At 36.5% G+C, this 19658-nt stretch overlaps 1 protein-coding gene across 5 annotated transcripts in view; it reads right to left on the bottom strand.

The window, feature by feature from the left end:
• Positions 1–861: 861 nt before the first annotated feature.
• The window catches only part of LOC131031265 (anthranilate phosphoribosyltransferase, chloroplastic), a 209881-nt gene continuing 191084 nt past the window's right edge, over positions 862–19658 (bottom strand). The window contains exon 10 of one of the 5 annotated variants that reach the window (XM_057962326.2): positions 862–1073. In XM_057962326.2, coding sequence (XP_057818309.2) covers positions 978–1073 — 96 coding nt within the window. In that variant the 3' untranslated portion in view covers positions 862–977. Of the gene's footprint in view, positions 1074–1252; positions 1828–2282; positions 2334–3861; positions 3907–19658 lie in introns of those variants that run through there. The other 4 variants (XM_057962332.2, XM_057962328.2, XM_057962327.2 and 1 more) reach the window with 4 other exon arrangements.

Genomic DNA, 19658 nt, shown 5'->3' with positions numbered 1-19658 from the left:
TGTAATATTGTCAAAAATATTGGGCATTAAATCAACAAATGCTATCACAACTATTGGAACACGTTCAACAATTGGGTCCTCTCCCCTATAAATGAATTTCAACACCAAATATAATACATCATATTTGCAATGGTAATCCTTTCGTTTTTAGCTTTCTAGGGTTTTTAACATGATTTTATTTAAACAGTTACTTTTTTAAATGCACCAAATAGAGGAGGTTGTTTGGTCTTGAACATGGGCCATCCCTTCTTAAGTCCCCAAAGTCCATGGGATGTCAAGGTGGTCACCCATACCACTAGGGTCATGTCCCCTTCGAATGCTGGTTGATATGGTAAGTAAATTTGGATCTTATTATGTTGTTTGAATTTATTGGAATTTTAATCCAAAGAAGAGAGTGCAACCTGATTTGTGAGCATTATAAAAGAAATACTTTATAAGGTAAGAGACCAGAATTGTGATTACGTATCTTACCTAGATGACTTATAATTGAAAATGTTCTAGATAGAAACAATACTTGTTTGAAAAAGTTTGGTAATCATCTCTTACATGCTAGCACAGATTCGAGTACAAAATTTAACAGAAAACGAAAATATTTATAACAGAAAAAAACAATATTTATAAATATTTCAGGCCTCCATGGTGTTCGTTTTGAGATAGTGTACTTCTATGACCATTGTGTTTGAGTTTTATTTAATTGTTCAAACTTCCAAGGCTTGCTCCATGGTGTTCGTTTTGAGATAGTGTACTTCTAAGACCATTGTGATTGAGTTTTATTTAATGATTCAAATTGCCAAGGCTTGTTAAAAGGAAGATAACAAATCAAAGAGAAACTAACAATAGGAAATTTACAAAATATTGCAATTTCAAAACAAAGTAATTCCACAGTTTATTATTTTTGGAAATATTTGGGTTATTAATTATATCTTAAGAGCCCTTTCACATAGTAAGTTGTTCACTGAAAACGATGATATCTTCTTTCATGAGTTCTTCAAGACAAAAACCAGCTCCGCCCCATCTATTAACAATTCTTGCTTCCTTAATTGCAATTTGCAATAAATGCAATCAAGGCTTCTCTGATAAAACATGGATATTATTAAAAAAATCATATGTTTCTATTTAATTCATATGTATATGAATGCGTCTATTTATCTCTTTTTTCTTTGCCCGGCATTAATGACATGCTGATGGCATAAAGGAACACGAATAGAAATATTGAGATCAATCATAAAGATGACAGTTCCACCTACGATGAGTTAAGAGATTAAGGGATGGCAATAACAATGAGATCAACGATACATTGTGCAATAAATTCATGAGACATGAGATACTGTATAACTGAATGAGGCATATCAAAAGTTCCTGCACACAAATTTAATCTAAAGGATATTAGAAGTCAACATCAACATGTCCAATCTGGAACCTTGTTGTCAACAAAAAGCATTTTTATGCTATTTAGAGTTCTCAGATTCTACAAATGTACCACTCATGAAAAGTGAATTAAGTATCAAATCGTGATCAAAATCCCAAATTAAAGGCAAATTTATGGATCTTACACCTCTACCCAATGAGTACAACCTGAATTCTTGAATCTATATGACCTCATTAGGCCCTACTTAATAGCTCAGATACCTTCCAGAAATGGAGATGGCATGTGACAGCTGCAATGTTTCATCTTCAAAACATCTCATCTCCTCTAAGCAAAGGCTTGGAAGGCCGGTTCCTTCATTCCCTTAAAATAAATGAGTACATCGAATATTCCATTAAAACTTAATACCATTAAGATATTAATGTTCCTCATGGGTCAGACATGCCATGTGCTTTCAATTTCTGTCAAAATAAAATCGAGAGGCATATAAGTAGCAGCATGAAAATGCACAAGACTATTAATAGGCAACCAGATTAGTTATACTGCCGGACAATAACAAAATAACCTGGTAATCATTAACAAGGTTAAATAAGAATGGATTCTAGAACATCGAAGTCTTATTTTTACTCAAACTGTGAGAAATGTGCATAACAATATTAAATTCTGTAATACAATATTATTAGCAAAGAGGTGAAGGCAGGAAAGACTTGCAGTAAGCAAGAGAAGACGGGGAAAATCACCTTATACTTCTCTATGTACACGGGGACCCATACCTGGGGTTTTTTGCCCGTGTCCCTACATCGCAACATCTTGGGGACATCTCCCAACCATCCCAAAAAAGTGCCAAAAGGTTGGGGACGTTTCCAAAAAGGAGGACGGCTTGGGGACAGATTGGGGATGGCCAACCATCCCCAGAATGCATCAGAGACTTCTAAAACTTCTCCAACCATCCTGGGCTGGCAATCCCCTTATTTCAACACTCGAAAAAAAATTTTAAAATGTCCATCTCTGAAAAAAAAATATTTTGGTACTCAGTTACTTAGTTTTCAATTTTGGTACCAAATCATACTACTTATGTAATACCATGGAAAATCATAATTGTATACTAGATCACTCGTTATTTTGTTGAACCTTACTCTGCAATAGTAATTTAAAATGTATTCCAGACCCAGACCAAAAACTGATAGATTTTATGCATGACAACATTTACAATAATGGCAATGGAAATGTTGGGAACAATTACAGTGCCAGAAAAGTAATCTAACAAGGCTCTGGATACGCTTATAGTAAGAAATCCTCATATTATAGTAAATTCCAGAGTGCTAAAAATATGAAAAAATAAAGAAAAATTAATAAAAATTATAGTAAAGAAACAATCATTTCTTTAAAAAATCCTACATATGAACAAAAACAAACTAATAAAGTACATGCAGTTTGTATCAAAGAAACAGGACTCGAACTCGGCTCGGACTCGGCAAGGCCGACCCGGACTCGGACTCGGGACTTGGAGTCAGACTCGGCTGGACTTGGGAAAGTGAAAAACTCAAGAAATTTAGAGATTTTTAAAGATTTAAAACTTGTTATAACTATGAAAGTTCAACAGATCATTTAAATTTGCAATAAGTATTATAAACAAAATTTCAAAAATATAATTTCCACATCCAACATTCTATTGATCTCTGAATCAACACTTTCAGGCTTCATAGAAATGAATCAAAGGATATTAAACTGTGAAAATTGTAGCCTACAAGTCATTTAAACTTCTAGCATGTATCAATGTATCAACACTTTCAGCATAGAAGAGATTTATCCATCATGATCTCTGGTGTTGGCTGGTCGTTTAACTTCAGCTTTAATGCAAGGATATTAAACTGCAAAAATTATAGCCTGTCGGCTGTTTAAAATTTCAGGATGTATTACAGTATCAACACTTTCAACATAGAAAGGACTTATCCATTATGGTCTCTTATCTTTGTGGTTGTCTAACTTTAAATTTTGTTAAATTTATTAAGTTTAAACTTCGAAATTTCAAACTTGCAGGGACACTCAATCAATTTGTGAGAAAGGGAGCAACATAAATGAAAAGAAAAAAATAGAATTACCAATCACCAATTCCATGTTTGTTGTGCCATATGTTCCGTGAAACGAGAAAAATGAAAATCAACTAAATTCTACAACTTCAAGTTTAAAAACCAGCTTTATGATCATTTGGTTGATTTTTTTATGGAAAACTCACAGGGTTTTGGTATTTTTTGGCTAGTTATAAAGAAAAAAATGTCATATGAGTTTTTACAAAAAATTGAGGCAAGTTATTGGGTAAGTCACTTGGCCCAAGATCTAACTCACAAATTTTTCATAAGTTTTGCAACTGTGTGAAACCCAACCCTTGGAATGAGGCATTCCTTTGCTCACCCCACATCCAAGTGGGCAAATGTGTGAGTTATGGAGTAACCACATATTGTTGTTTACACCTATCCAATTGCAAACTCCACATGGTACAATTCTCACCCTCAAAAATAACCCCAATACAAGACATCCTCCTATAAAAAAAACATATCAGTATCCAAGCTAAAGATGTGTGGTAATAATTCTTAGCAGCAATTAAAAAAACATTGAAAACTCCTCAAGAGTCCTGGCAATGGTAGCTATCACTTCTATAATGAAATAACTTGCACAAGAGAAGAATATAAATAGAAAATATGCCACAAATATTTGAAGAATAGTAAGCCAGTTTGAGGGGTCAGACCTCCAAAAGTCTTCAAAAAGAACAAAGCTCACAATATAATGATAATAAGCTAACATCTACCTCCTCCATCGATGCCACATAGGTTGACTTAACTACCTAAATAGGACTATATTAATGATCATAGAACTTAATTAAAGGTTATGCTAGCCACAAGTTGATTACACAACTCCATGCGTGCTATAGGTTAAGGTCGTAGCATAACCACCCCCACTACCCCCTTCACAAAGGCGTTGTCCTCAACATTGATTGACTATGGATGTTTTTGCACAAAAACGTCATCTTCCCATGTGACATCTTTGACAAGCAAATTCTTCCACTTAAGGCTATGATGAAATGGTATGATTGTCAATAATCAAAGTAAATCACTAGATTAATAGTTGTGATTCCCTTTTAATAAGATTTCAACCCACTTGTAATGGTATGACACTCCCAATGAAGGTGTATGGCCTGCATTAAAGTAGTAACATTTATATATACTCAACATTATACAACAGTACAAGTGGAGATTTTTTGAATTAATGGTATGGCCAATAGATTAAATGAATAATATAATGAATAAAAGGTACAACAGCAATTAAAAAAATTGTCTAGAACAAGATATGGTATGGCCCAAATACAATATATCATTAAATGATTGTTGGGAATATTACATGAATATTAAATGGTACAGACAATAGTAGAATATAAAGAGAGATGATCAATAAAATAGTTGCCTTTACAATCAAATATATACTAAGTTACCGGTTTCGGTTCGGATTCGGGTACGGATTCGCGGATTCGGCCAAAAAAAATAAAAATTTGGGTACGAGTACGGGTTCGTCCGTACATATATATATATTTTTTAATTTATATCTATATATATATATATATATATATGTTCAAACTTCAAACATCAAAATTATAAGAGTTCACAATTCAAACATACAAATATTAAGATTAAAAAATTTGTTTTTTAATTGTTTTTATTTGTTTTCTAACCCGTGGGCCCCGTTTTTGGGAACCCACGAGCTTGGGTTCACCCGGGTCCTCCTGGGTTCGACCTAGGTCCCACCCGGGCAGGACCCGGGTGGGACCTAGGTCAAACCAGGCTCAGACCAGGATCGGGCACGGACCAGGACCAAGACCCAACCATTTTTGGCAAGAACCGGTAACTGAGAATATATATCTATAATATTATAAAATCATCCAAACTAATATAAATGCTAAAATAAAATCTCCAAACAAGGTAAAATCTTCAATCACTAATTTAAACTAGAAAAATTGTAATCTTAAGCACATCTACAATCCTTTAGTGGAATAACCAAGAAATGATAAAAGGGTCTTTGTTCTCCAATTTGGAAATGAAACTAAGAGGGGTTTCATCCTCTAGATTTATGCACCAATGGGCTTTCATCCTTAAGTGTGGAGATAAACAAAATGCTCATGCTCTAAAATAGGGTTTAATTACAATAACAATGAATGCCTCACTTCTACACCCAACCCTCCTTTCCAACTCATTAAGGGAAAATAATTGTATATTATTTTGTTTTTCCCTTTTCCCTCCAAACTTCCTTGAGAAGTGTCTAGAAAGCCCTTCAAATAAAATGACTTTTGATCCCCTTTCCCTAACAATATTTAATAGGTCTACTTTATAAATTATAACATTACGTTGCACCTTTCTTTTATAAAAATAAATAATAGGTTGCCTCTTTTAAATAAAACAAAGTCATTTGGACAACCTAAAATATTATTTTAATTGTTTCCTTGGTTTAATCAAAAAATGGGGACATGGCAACTTTCAAGCATCTACCCATCATAGCCTCCATTGTTTGATTGCATAACTTTCAAAAGCAATGGACCTAACCACCTACATTGACCCCCTTTCCATGACAATATTTTAATATGTCTACTTTATAACATTATGTTACATCTTTCTTTTATAAAATACTAATAAGATGCCCCTTTTAAACAAAACAAAGTCATTTGGACAACTTAATATATTATTTTAATTATTTCCTTAGTTTAATCAAAAAAGGGGGACATGACAACTTTCAATTGTCTACTTATTAGATATGGCCTCTATTGTTCGATTGCATGACTTTCAAAAGCAATGGACCTACCTACCTAGATGAGAAGTGCTCTTCTATACCGGTTTTTGAAGCATGTATATACCCACCTCTTGTAATAACCTAATCTAGGATCAAGTTTTGTATAAAACATAGCTCCATTTATGTCATCTGATAAATCATCAATGACTAGAATACGAAGCTTATCTTTGATTGTGTACTTGTTGAGTTCTCTAGTCTAGACATGTGCCAAGTTTCATCCTTCTAATAGACCACCATTATTAGAATATTTAATTATATTTAGTCAACTGTGTTTAGTTGTTCTATTAATTTAATGGTCGTTTAGTTCGTTTAATTTGTTTAGCTCAACTATTGCTTCTTTTATTAGAAGGCATAGTTAGCTTTTTAGCTTCAGTTAAACGGTTTGTTCTTTTTATAACACTGTCTAGGAATCTCTATTTAAGGAGCCTTCGTCTCCTCTTTGAATACATCAATTATTTGAGCAATTAATTTTTCATGGTATCAGAGCCAATCGATGGGGTATTTTAGAGTTTGGCGAATTTTTTCATAAAAATTTGTTAAGGCATTACCTGAAATTATTCCAAAAAAAAATTTAATTGTTTATTTATGAAAAAACGATTCTGCGATTTTTTTTAGTGTTTTGGATCAGAGGTTAAAAAAAATTGACAGTTTGTGAAGAAATTTTTTTGGCTAAGTTTTTTGAAGGCAAATAGCAGGATTTTCAAAAGTTTTCCGGCGCCTTTCTGCAATCGTTTTTCAATGTCTAAGTTTCTTTTGTTGTGCCGAGGGTTTTCAGCGACAATTTGTGGTGTGTTCTCTTCTCCCGCAATATGGTCTTTTTTCTTGGAACTTTGTTTTCCCACACAACATTCTTTTATGTGATGCGTTTTACTGATCGTCACAAGCCAGGACGACTCTTTTTGGTTTTTACGTGCCCACATGATGTGAAGTCTACATTTTCCCCACATCAGTTCAACACATTCCATGACAGATCAAAGTCACATCTCAAGTTGTTTTTCGCGGCCTGTGTATCTATTATTTCTGCCATGGATTTATTCTGCCGCGTATCTCAAGGGTCACGACTATTGCCGTAGGATTGTGATTTGTGGCAGATTTTATCTTTTGCATTTTTTTCTTTTTTTTTATAATAGTAGTGGCTAAGGTTTTTTTAATTTTTTCCCATAAATTATTTTGGGTTTTTTTCCAAGTTTTTGCCTCAAAAAAATTTGTGATGATTTTTCCTAATTTTTCTCCTAAAAATATTATTTTGGTTATAATTTTTTCCATAAAAAATAATTTTGGGTTTTATAATTTTTTCTCCTCAAAAACTTATTGCAGGGTTTTCTGATTTTTTGGCAAAATAATCATGGGTGGGTTTTCACATTGTTTGTTGGGTTATGATCATTTTTTCTACTCAAAAAACATGTATCATCTGTAATTTGTGATGTTTGCGTGGGATTTTGTTTTTGATTAAATCAGCAAGGAGGGAGCCTTGAACCCCTACAACAAGAACAGCATAGCAGAGACAACACAACAACCCAAACTTCTAGCACCAACAAACAACAGGACAAAAACCCCTGCACCTATAGCGTCAGAATTTTAATCAAAAACACATAGTAAAAAGGACCCATGTTGGCGGCATTATTGTACACGGGCATAATATTAGTTAATTATGTGTAATTGTTTGGTTAGTTGGCAACCGAGGGGTGGAAGTTGCGGTGCAACGGTTGGCACTCGCACCCCCTCGGTACCCTTTTATACTCCGGAATGTAACTTGTAAAACACACTGATGATGAATAGAACATCTATTACACTTGTCTGATATTTACGGCATTATTCTGCCTTATGTCCCCTCCGGCATGAGCAACAGGGAGCATCGTTGGGCCCAGCCACAGCAGCAGTTACCGAGGACATGGCAGAGTCAGGGACCGAGGAGTCACCGCACCGGGTAGTGGTCGAGCAGGGGCCGACGGAGGTGGAGGCTACCGAGTCTCACGTGCGGTTGGAGGTCGTGGGTGGTGACGCCATGGTGACTGTTTCTGCTTCGTTGTTGGAGGAGCCGACCACAGCGACCCATCCCCCAGTCACAGAGATGCGTGCTGACCTCGAGGCTATGCAGAGTTGGCTCACACAGCGGTTTCAGATGACACTGACACAGCCGGAGGGAGCTGTTGTATTTTCACCGCGTCGAGAGACGGGAGCGGAGGTAGTCCACTTGGATGACTCGTCAGGGGAGGCACATGGACTCACCGTTGGGCACGAGGCAGGGGAGGTCGCCTCTAGGCAGGCACCAGGAGATGGTGCACCTTCGGTGGCGGAGGCGGTACCTTCGCAACAGGCTACAGTAGTGACCGCTCCACCAGGGATTTCCCAGTCTTCGGCACAGGTGGGAGAGGATGTTGAGACTTATCTCGCGGACATGGCTGATATGGTAACGAGGGGTAGGCGGGTAGTGGCCGCTGCCCAGACGCAAGCATTGCAGCAGGTGGTGGTGGAGCTCGAGCAGGTCCTACAGTTTATGCGGGTGGACTGCCCGACAGCCTTTGCTACCTGCTTTGAGTCTCAGGGGTGGCCGACTACAGAGACAGAGGAGATGCTCCAGGCCTGGAGGCTGCGTCAGCCCGTTGTGGAGGGTCGGGTGACGGCAGTTGTCCGTGAGATCGAGCAGGTCTATAGGGATGCCTATTATACATTGAGGCGTACACAGCAGGAGTCTGCAGTCAGGGAGGCTTCCCGAGTAGCGTTGGAGAGCGAGGTGGCCAGTCAGTAGGCCTCATGGGCAGCCGAGAGGGCGCAGTTGTTGGCCCAGCTAGAGGTGGCCCGCATAGAGACGGCTGAGATCCGGACAGTGAAGGCCGAGGTCGAGGGCCGCCTGGCAGCCGAGCAGACACGGTTGGCCTGCGCGACGGAGGTAGTGGATACCAAGGAGAAGGAGTTACTGGAGGCAGCACACATGGTGAAGACAACTCTAGAGAAGGTCCTCGTGGCGGAACGAGATGTGGCTGCACGCACTCAACAGGTGTATGAGCTTCGTTCCCGCTTGGCAGCCCAGACACCGCCATCTCACACTTCTACTTCAGGGACACTTTCTCAACCCCCTCCCTAGTCTTTCCGATATCTTGTATAGGTTGCATTATCTCCATTTTTGTAAGTCGCCTGGAGACGACTTTTCTTTTTGGGGGGGATGATGTTGGCGGCATTATTGTACACGGGCATAATATTAGTTAATTATGTGTAATTGTTTGGTTAGTTGGCAACCAAGGGGTGGAAGTTGCGGTGCGACGGTTGGCGCTCGCACCCCCTCGGTACCCTTTTATACTCCGGAATGTAACTTGTAAAACACATTGATGATGAATAGAACATCTATTACACTTGTCTGATATTTACGGCATTATTCTGCGTTATGTCCTTTATGTCTTAAGTTATTCACCTGAGAGGCCAAACAACCCATCCCCAAATAAACACTAATACTAACAATCTTCTTACAAACCATCATCATAGCAATAATAATCAAAGTATCAGTCTTACTTGATCGAGAGTTTAAGAAGGTACCGAAAATAAACAGAGAGTTAATATTAGCCATATAGGCCATTAAGTCTTGCATAATCATAAAAGCTATACTATATCTAAACTAAAAAACAATGAACCCTAATCTACTAATAGCATTGATACTCCTACAAAAAGCCACACTAAGAGAAAACAAGGGGCAAACAACCTCAAAGAGTAGCTTCTTCGACAACATTAATCTATGGTAATCAGCTCCCAATTCCAAGAGAGCCAGCATCCTAGTCCGTCTTCTCAACATCTTGAATCTATTCATTATCTTGGCAAATTTTGGCTTTGTTTTTCATTTTGCTTTGGCCGGAAACCAGTCCCATGATAGCCTTCCTCATGATGCCATCCATAACAATGCACAACAAACTAATTGCATTCCCAAATTGCACTTTAGTGTGAAGGAGGAAACAACATTTTCCTCTAGCACCATCACTCTTCTTTTCAAGTCATCACTTTGGGTTTGAAGCTGAAGAATCTTGTTGTCACTCTGAACAAGGTTGGGGACAGAGGGGATCATCCCCTGAATATCTTCAATATTATGGACAGGGGAAGGGCAAACTTTGTCCAGAAGCTCATCATAATCTTCAAGGTCTACCATGAGATCAATAGGCTCTCCTTTATCCTCCTCACCTAAAACTTCATCATTTGCTTCGTAATCCTCATCCTTCGTGTTATCAGAAGACTCATCCTCTCAGCCCGTAATCAACATCAATCTCCGAGTCATTTTCTTCCATAATCCTTTTTCCTTTCATTTTCTTATTGAGAAGGCGGCAGAGCGCCTCTTAACAGTCCTCATGTCAAGACGGGGTCATACCATCCTCCTGTTCATCAATCTCCATTGTTTAGATTTTGCTTTAGTCCCTTTCCCCACCTCCTTGACCATAGAAGGACCAGGTTGCAGCTAGCAGCCTTACACTTCTCAGGGTTGGCTTCCAAAAGCTCGGCTTCCAAGTAATACTTAAGAATCTTATTCCCCATGCTTAGGTAAAATTTGGTATCTCCTAAGTCAGCACTCGATTCCTCTCATTAGCAAGAATTTCCTTTAGCCTTTGAGGGCATTGGAGGTAAGAGACATAGCTCCATTAATTGGAATTAAGCCCAACATTAGCCATATGATCAGCCACTATGTTCCCTTCACAGAGGGTGTGCCGAATTTTATATTGATGAAAGCTTGTGCAATAATCCCGCGTTAGCACTTGATGTAAAGTATGGATCAAGTAAAAATGATTATTGTAAACAGAGGAAATACATTTAATATAAGTATTATATTATAGAGGGAATACATTATTTAAAATGTCAATGTTTAATATACACATATAATAAAAGAAGTATTATATTATTATTTCAAATAAAGGAAGTATTATATTATTACCTTTAAATATTATATTATTAAAAACAATGAAGGAAGTATTATATTTAATATATATATTAAAAAAGCAAACTTTAATATATTATTATTAAAAACTAAAGGCAACCATTAATAAACCCCCCGATTCCCCCCCACACCAAGACTTGCGATGGTAATCAATTACCACCGCAACCCTTGGTGCGGAAGGAGTTCGTGAAGGGTCACAGCCCTTCACGAGGCTCTAAAAGAAGCAGCCACCGCAAGGAAAGTAGGGAGGGAGGACGGGAAGAGCAAAACAGGAGCAGACCTTCGCGGACAGCAGGTAAGAGGTAAGGTAGGATGTAATAGGATTAATTAGTATATATATTAATGCAGATTAATATATTAATATATATTTCACTGAACATTAATTAAGTGTGGGAACTAATATATGTTGACATTAACTAATGTATGTTTCATTAAGCATTAAATTAAATATGATAAGTAGGATGTTAATATTAAGTAATGTATATTTCATTGAACATTGGTAAGAATATATAAAGGTTAAAACATATGTGCATTAAGGAAGGTAATTATTTAATGTACTAATCTGCACATAGGGAATGATTAAGAAATAAAGATGTTATCAAGGAAGGTGTAATGCATATGTCAACAATAGTAGGATACATTTAATATGTATATTTGTTAAAGAACACATTAGGAATACATGTTAACGTAAAATGAAGATTAGGAAATTAAAATAGGACTAAATCATCAAATGCATTAAAAATACAAATGTATACCCATGTTGGAGGCTATTAGGAGGAAACTCCATTAGTCTAAGGAAGGGATTATGAAATCCCTAGGGCAATATATATACTAATTATCAATATGCATATGTAGGGCTTGGTTGATTAAGTTCAACCAAGAGGAGTGGGATCTGGCCGGTCCACTTCGAGGACTTGGGTGATGGGATGCATCACCCAAGGCAAGGAATGACATATGGTCTTCCTTGGAGGGCTTGGGCGTAAGAGGTTACACCCAAGACAGGAATCAAGATAACTTTTCGATTTCCTGGAGGGCTTGGATGTAAGGAATTACATTCAAGACAGGAGTCGAATTCACCTTCGGCTTCTTGGAGGGCTTGGAACCAAGATGGGTTCCAAGAAGGCGTGCTTCATGGCCGCCTAAGGACATACTTTGTATGGCATACGTATCCTTTTCATTAGATTAAAACTATGATTATGTTAATTAAGTAATTTAAATTTTCGATTGCAATTTAGATTTCATATATACATATATATCTATAGTATTCTAACAGTTGGTTTTCCAGGATAGTGATCCTTGCCGAGTAGGTACATTATAGCTTGTCAGCATATTTTTGAAATCCTCCATTAAACTTACTAATTCCTAGGGACACCCAACTTTCCCATTTAGATGATCCACTATCAATTTAGAGTCCCCTTCAAGGATGATCTTTTGATAATTCAAATCTTTTAGGCGCTTGATAAATTGTCAAGCAATGACAGCTTCAACTTTATTATTTGATCCCACTCCCAAGTTTTTCTTGTATCCCTCAATAAGATAACCTCTCCAATCTCTAATAACTCCCCTTGCAGCAGAGGTCCCCGGATTCCCTTTAGAACACCCATCAAAATTGCATTTGACCCATTCCAAATCTGGGGGTATCCATTTAGTCACTTCCCTTCTAACTAGACTTAGCCAATTGATGTTGAAAAGGTTTTGTTTTATACCCCGGTTCTACTTAATCCTGGTCTCTTGGAGGTTCAGAACCACTTTCACCCTACCAAAAGAAGCAACATAAACGTTTTCCTTAATTAGTTGCTTTATAATTTGGAGCAAGATAGAGTTGTTTCTAGCTTGGTCTCTAAATAGTTTGTTGATGCGTTCTTTCCACACATTCCAAACCACAAAGGGAGGTGTTCGAAGCCAAACATTTTGAATGACAGGATGACTGAAATGCATGGGATTTTGCTATTCTAGGGTTTTACCATTTTTTTCCAAAAAAAGATGATCTGTAACCTCAGATTTATGGGTTTTTCGATTTTTCTCCTCAAAAATCATGAATTCTCTTTTGGAGGGTTCCTGTTTTAGGGTTTGACGGTGTTTTCCACAAAAATCATGCTATCTTGCAGTCTGTTTTGGGTCGCACTTGGATTTGCTAGGGCGAACATCTGCAATCATGGTATCTTGTAGTTTGTTTTGGAGTTGCTGGAGCAAATAGTGCTCAGTGCTCATCTACAAAAGTTTTTGCGGTTTTTGACAAAATCATATATGTTGCTCTTTGGAGGGTTTGTCGATTTTTCCTCAAAATTGTGGTTTCAAGGTTTTTTTCCAGCTCATTAATTCGTGTGATGGTTTTGTAATTCACATGTGAGCGTTACATCAAGTTGGATGGATTCTAGTATTCTTGGTCATTAACATTTTGCAGATCTTGGGAGGGTATCAGCAGCAACGGAGTGTTTTGAAGAGAAGGGGCAGCCTTCTTTGCATTTGTGACCAAAAGACCTACAGATTGTCTTCTATAGGGTAGTTGATACAATGACCATTAAGGGAGGGTATTATAATATTTAATTATATTTAGTCAACTATGTTTAGTTGTTCTATTAATGGTCATTTAGTTTGTTTAATTCATTTAATTTGTTTAGCTTAACTATTGCTTCTTTTATTAAAAGACATAGTTAGCTTTTTAGCGTTTTTGCTTTTTAGCTTTTTTGAGTTTTGGCTTTTTAGCGGTTTGTTATTTTTAGAACACCGTCTTGTAATTTCTATTTAAGGAGCCTTCATCTCCTTCTTTGAATACATCGATTATTTGAGCAATTAATTTTTCAACCATCACTGAAGAGGGAATAGAGACTTTAACTATGATAGAGAATACAATCTTTTGTACCATCTTCTCAATTTCAATCTCATGGACATATAGGAATCTATAAGGCCTAATGTTAGGTGGTTGGCACCTTGGCAATAATTGAATGACATGATTATGATTCCTTTTCTAGAATATTCTACATATGATGAGAACTCACCAATTATGGTGATGTTGCAGGTAGCCCATGAAGTTTGCCCTCTAATTGGAGACTCCTTAAAACCTCTTAGAAATTCAGCTCAATCATTCCAAAGCCCCCCAAGAATGGCAAACATAGGACTACCCAATTTATATTCTCCAATGGAGACCGTAATACTATGGCATTTACCAAAATAGTTAACTATTCAGCCATATACAATCATGACTTTTAAGTTTGGAGCTGAATAGACAAAATAGTTTAAGTGTATAGCTAATTTACTCTTGATGAAGACATGAATACTACAAGTCTATAAATACTATCACCTTATATTTTTTCAAAATCCCAAAACATTGAGGGTTTTGGAGTGTTGCTGCTTGAAAATGTATGGTAAGAAATTGTTAATAGTCTCTTCAATTTCTTCCCTCGTCTCCTTATCAACATCGCTACCCAATCTTCATCCATTTCTTCTTCATTATCAACCTACATGTAGAACTATTTATTTTCTCCACTCATATGTCCTAAACTATGCTTGCTATCATATTTAAAACATAACCCTTTCACTCTCTTCTCTTCAATTAGTTGTGGATTCAGCCCAATGGACTAAGGAAATATTGTGCATGAGTGCTTTTATCTCTTATGTTTACAAACCTTGCCATTTGTTGGCTTAAAACTTTTACTCTACTTGTGCTGCCATAGATATCGATTAGGACACAAAAGTTGTTTTGAACATGTGTACCTCATATTTAACATGGTCCTTTAGACCCCCTAGATATAATTCATTCAAATTTTCCTTTGAAACATGCTCCACTCTTAAGGACAAAGTTTAAAAATTGTTGAATATAGTCTTTGTCTGTACCTATTTGCTTTAATTTGGTAATCTACTTGAAGTAGTTATTCATAACATTGTCAACACAGTGTGGGGTCAGTTCCTTTTGGAAAAAGACCATGTGACAACACCTATTTTATTTCTTCTCTTCATATAGCCAACAATATGATGCAAGAGAATCCATGGTGGATAGGAGGTTCAAACTTGAAAACTAGCATATTCCACCTCAACTTTGGAGTATTCCTTCTTGGGTGTAAGAAATGGGAGTTACAACTTACCTTGACTCAAAGATACTTTTTGTAATACTATTATATTAAAAAATGGCTACCCAAGAATGATTTATTGAGCAATTTCTATTTTTGGGTCTTGTTGAGTCGAGTTGATGGCATAGTGAACTGATATTCTTGGTCAGTTTGGAGGTGACGGTGACAAAGCATCCAGAAGATTTGAAGGCAATTTCTAAGTTGGGAAGATGCCTTTCCCTTGTTTGGGCATGACATTTTGGGTTTTACCAAACCTCAAGTTTGGTAACGATGGTGGTTAAAAGGCAAGTTTCAACATCCATTCGAGGATTCCCAGTTTCATATTTTTGGGATGTTTGAGTGGAAGAAGAAATTTGTCTTTGAAGAAATTGCAAGTTTAAAGATGGAAAAATATGATTATGGATAGATTTCAGGCTTAAGATATGACGCCATGTTGAATCTTGTTGCAAGTTGAAGGTTAGGAAGTCGGTTTGTAGCAAGATGCATGAGGGGAAGAAGTGTTTTGGCTTGTAATTTCTTCTAGTTATTGTGACTGATTTTATCAGCTTTGTATCTGATTTTGGAGTGTTATTTGAAGCCTATAAGAGCACCATGCAATGTATTTGCAGATTTACTATGTAATTTGTTCATTTCCTAAACATTTGGATAAGATTAATAATAAGTGATTTGCTGATTTTCAGCATTTACTTGCATATTTGAGTTGCATTTTGTATGAGTTTTGGGTTCGGAGAATACCCATATCAGGTTTTAAGTCAAATCTTTAGATGATTTGCATGTGTGGATTGACAAGGTTTTTAGCCCTCTGCTTGGTCCAGATCCAAAAATAAGGATACCGATGCAACCTTCTATTGACACAAAACATGAAGACAAAAAGAACTACTCCAATTGGCAAATCCAATTGGTTGGATTCTTTCCATCAAACTTTTTTATATCCATCTTTAGCATGAAGTGCCTAATTATTTGGGTAACAAACCATCTTTAGATTCAAGTCAAACTCAAAAGCATCGTGTCCCTTGGAAGATACATTTTCTTCCCAAATTTTGTAATGTGAATCCACTTTCTTAGAGTCCATAGAACTCACAAGATAATCAATTTTTTTTTATAAAGCATTGATTTCTACCCTCATGGCTAACATCTCCTTCATTGTCAAAATATCATCCTTAAACTTGCCATCTTCCTTTATATAATTAATATCTGTAAAGCCAATCTTCTCAGTTATTGGATCATCCTTGTCTAGAGATTTTCCAAGCAAGACAAGATTTCTTCCCTTGTTTCTTTTTGAAGCCCCTATAATGGTGCAACAAAATAACTTTATAATAAATTTCACAAAGTTTTAATAATATGATTTTTTTATTGTAACCTACCAAGGCCTAGATCTTTCTTTTAAAAAAATAAATCTCAAGTAATTTGCTGATTCAAAGCCTTGTGAATAGCTTTGGTAACAAACCATTATTGCACAATTAGGCCTTCAAATATGCTCCAAATGACCTCAAACTGTAGCAGCTTCAAAATGTCCATGATCTACCCTCCAAAAATTAAAAATAAAAATTGCCAAATTGAGAGAGATGTACACTTCACAATCTAACCTCCAAAATTATTAGAAAAAAAAATCACCTTATTTCTTACGTACCAGATGCCAAGATCATGCTCTAATACCACTTGAGCACTTGCACAAGAGAAGAATATAATAGAAAAAATGTTGCAAATGCTTGATAAACTTGAGATAACCACATTGAGGATGCAAACCTCCAAAAGTCTTAAATAAGAACAAAGCTCACAATATGATAATAATAATAATAATGCCATCAATGCACCCAAGCTGACTTAACTAACTATGAGACAGCATGACAGAATTATATGCATCATATTAATTAAGTGCCACACAAGAGCCTCTGAGTCAAGTTAATGGCACAAGTTTCCTATTTCTTCCTAATCACTGTATGTTTACTACACCCTGGGTCACATGAAATGTCCTCAACCAAAAAATGAGAGTAATTTCAGATCTGAAAATTTAAATTTATTATCTTTACTTCAAAACATCCAATTTACCCAGCAAATTAGCTAGCTAGTCTTCACCAAAAGAGCACCAAATCAAATGAAACTTCATAAAGAACAAATGAAATGATTTTTCTGATATCAAATACAATATGATCAGGTCTGAAATCTGATCTGCAATAGTAGCAAATGCGTGTAATGTAGTGGAAACGGGGTTCAATATTCTAAACATGCAAACTAGGAATCAAACCCAATCCCATGAACTACATTGGAGAACAACTAACAGGCCCAACTACAAACCCTTGGGAGAGCTAGGCAGAATGAGTGGATTGTTCTCTTTTGTTGATTTGATTGATTGGATAAGTTGAATACAAGAACTAAGCTAAATGATGCAATATTGACAATAAACTGTATAAATAGGAAAATACAGATCTGGAAATGAACTAACAGGTACAAAACTAAATTGTTGGAATATTTGACCATGGAGGCGGCTAATTCATTGCATGGCAGCCATCGTACTTAATATAGTAGTGGAGCATCTTTCGCATGTAACTATCGTATTCAAGATCTGATGGAGCATTTATTACACATTGGGCGAATTTGAAAGAAGTCATACATTTAATGCACAATGGATGCCATTTTGGGCACGCAAAATTAATTGTATATGGACATGATGGGTCATTAATTGTTGATTCCCACCTTGTTGCATCATGTGTGGGGAATCTTTTTGGGAAAACCCTAATTAGGGTTTGCATGTGTCCTCAAGGCATGAAGCCTATATAAAGAGGTGACCCCCCTCATTTGTAAAGGGAGGGAGATTTGTATGAAATTGTTGCGATAAGTTTTTTGAGATAATAACAATGAAACATTGTTCTCTGATGGTGTCCACTTATGTTATTTTTTCAAAACTTGCATGGTTTCACCTTCCTCACTTAGAGTAGAATTTTATTTTCTCAGGTGTTAGATAAAGTGCTTTGATTTCAATGAAGAATTTAATGGTTTTTGATGAATTTCCATGGTTTATACTTTTTGCATCTTGCTAATTGTAAGTTGCAATGTAGAGTTAGTCAGAGCCCCTAAATTCGTGCTAAGTTCGATTGTGGATAGTCGTTTGGATTGCATCATTTTGGGTATTCAAATGCACTTTCTCGATTTGAAAATCCTCTAACATCCTCAGAAGATTGCACCAGTTCTTGGGGAGTTGTAGTTGATCTTGGCGAAGCAGAGCTTGGTTTATCTAGAATTTGTCCACCAAAGCACTATTCATTGATATCATTGCCCTTAGGAGTAGATGTCGATCCTCTAACCCTTTCCCCTTTAGTTTCAATTGATTTTGAAGCAAAAGCATCACAAAATTGCTATATCCGATGATGAAGTTCCAGCCACAACAAATAAGTGATAGAACAATCCAAACGTAAGGCCCCTTGGATTACCAGCATATGACATTAGCCAACTAAGTCACATCCATCGCATATAGGAACCTTGGAGTCGATTGTTTGATCTTCCCGCAATCTTAGCACACAATCACACTTTGGGCAACTTTATTCTAAGTTAGCGTTGTCATAAAAAACACATCAGCACTCAAGAGCTTCCAACCTTGAGTCTAATCAACTTTTAGGTCAAACCACATGGACTATGGCGCTAAGCACCCTAGTCCTGTTGGAAAAGGGCACTAGGAACCCTAGTCCTTCTGTTTTCTACTAAACTAGGTCTCACTGGTCCTGTCTCTATCTACATTGTGCTCCTATGTACTCTATCTAAACCTGAAACCCGTTTCCAAACTTGCATTTGCACATGAGGAAAAAAATTATGTCTGTGTTGTATAGGGGCTTGCCTTAGTCAAGCCCCAAGTTATAATTAACACTACAACAATGATGAATAAGAAATAGAAATCTAAAATGAAATGCTTAAATGGAAATGCTTAATTGAAATGATTATACATTCAATTAATGATGCAATGTTCTTAGGATAATTCCTCCATGTGTTGATGCAATAACATGGTAAATAAAATCCATCATAAATTCATCATGAAAACATAACTGAAGATGCCTTGTTGTAGCTTGCTTCTTCCTAAACTCAATTTTGCTCTTGAAGAATAATAATTGCTCTCGAATTGGAATGATAGCATAACAATGAGATGAAATGAGATGATAAAATGAATTAGGAGTAATGCCTTATATAGGGATCTCAAGGTTAATTCACCTTTTGGCCGACTTAAAATAATCATTCTTTTTTGCATCGAAGATAGATCCAGAAATGGCAAGGCCAACATATTATTCTCTTGAAATTTCGACCAAAAAGCATCAGAAATTGTGTGAATTCAAACAGTGTCTTGACAAAATAGGCCAGAATTTTAAGGGTTGTGAGATAATAGGGCCCTAATACCATAATTGTAATTTATATGAAAAATGACCATATTTAAGTGGGGGAAAAGTGCATTTAACTTTAAAATGACATACAACCCATATAAGCCTTAAAATGAAATATG

The sequence above is a fragment of the Cryptomeria japonica genome, chromosome 8, assembly GCF_030272615.1.
Source record: "Cryptomeria japonica chromosome 8, Sugi_1.0, whole genome shotgun sequence".
In the NCBI taxonomy this organism is placed as follows: domain Eukaryota; kingdom Viridiplantae; phylum Streptophyta; class Pinopsida; order Cupressales; family Cupressaceae; genus Cryptomeria; species Cryptomeria japonica.
The sequence above is the reverse complement of the archived record's forward strand: the minus strand, read 5'-3'. Positions and strand labels throughout refer to the sequence as shown.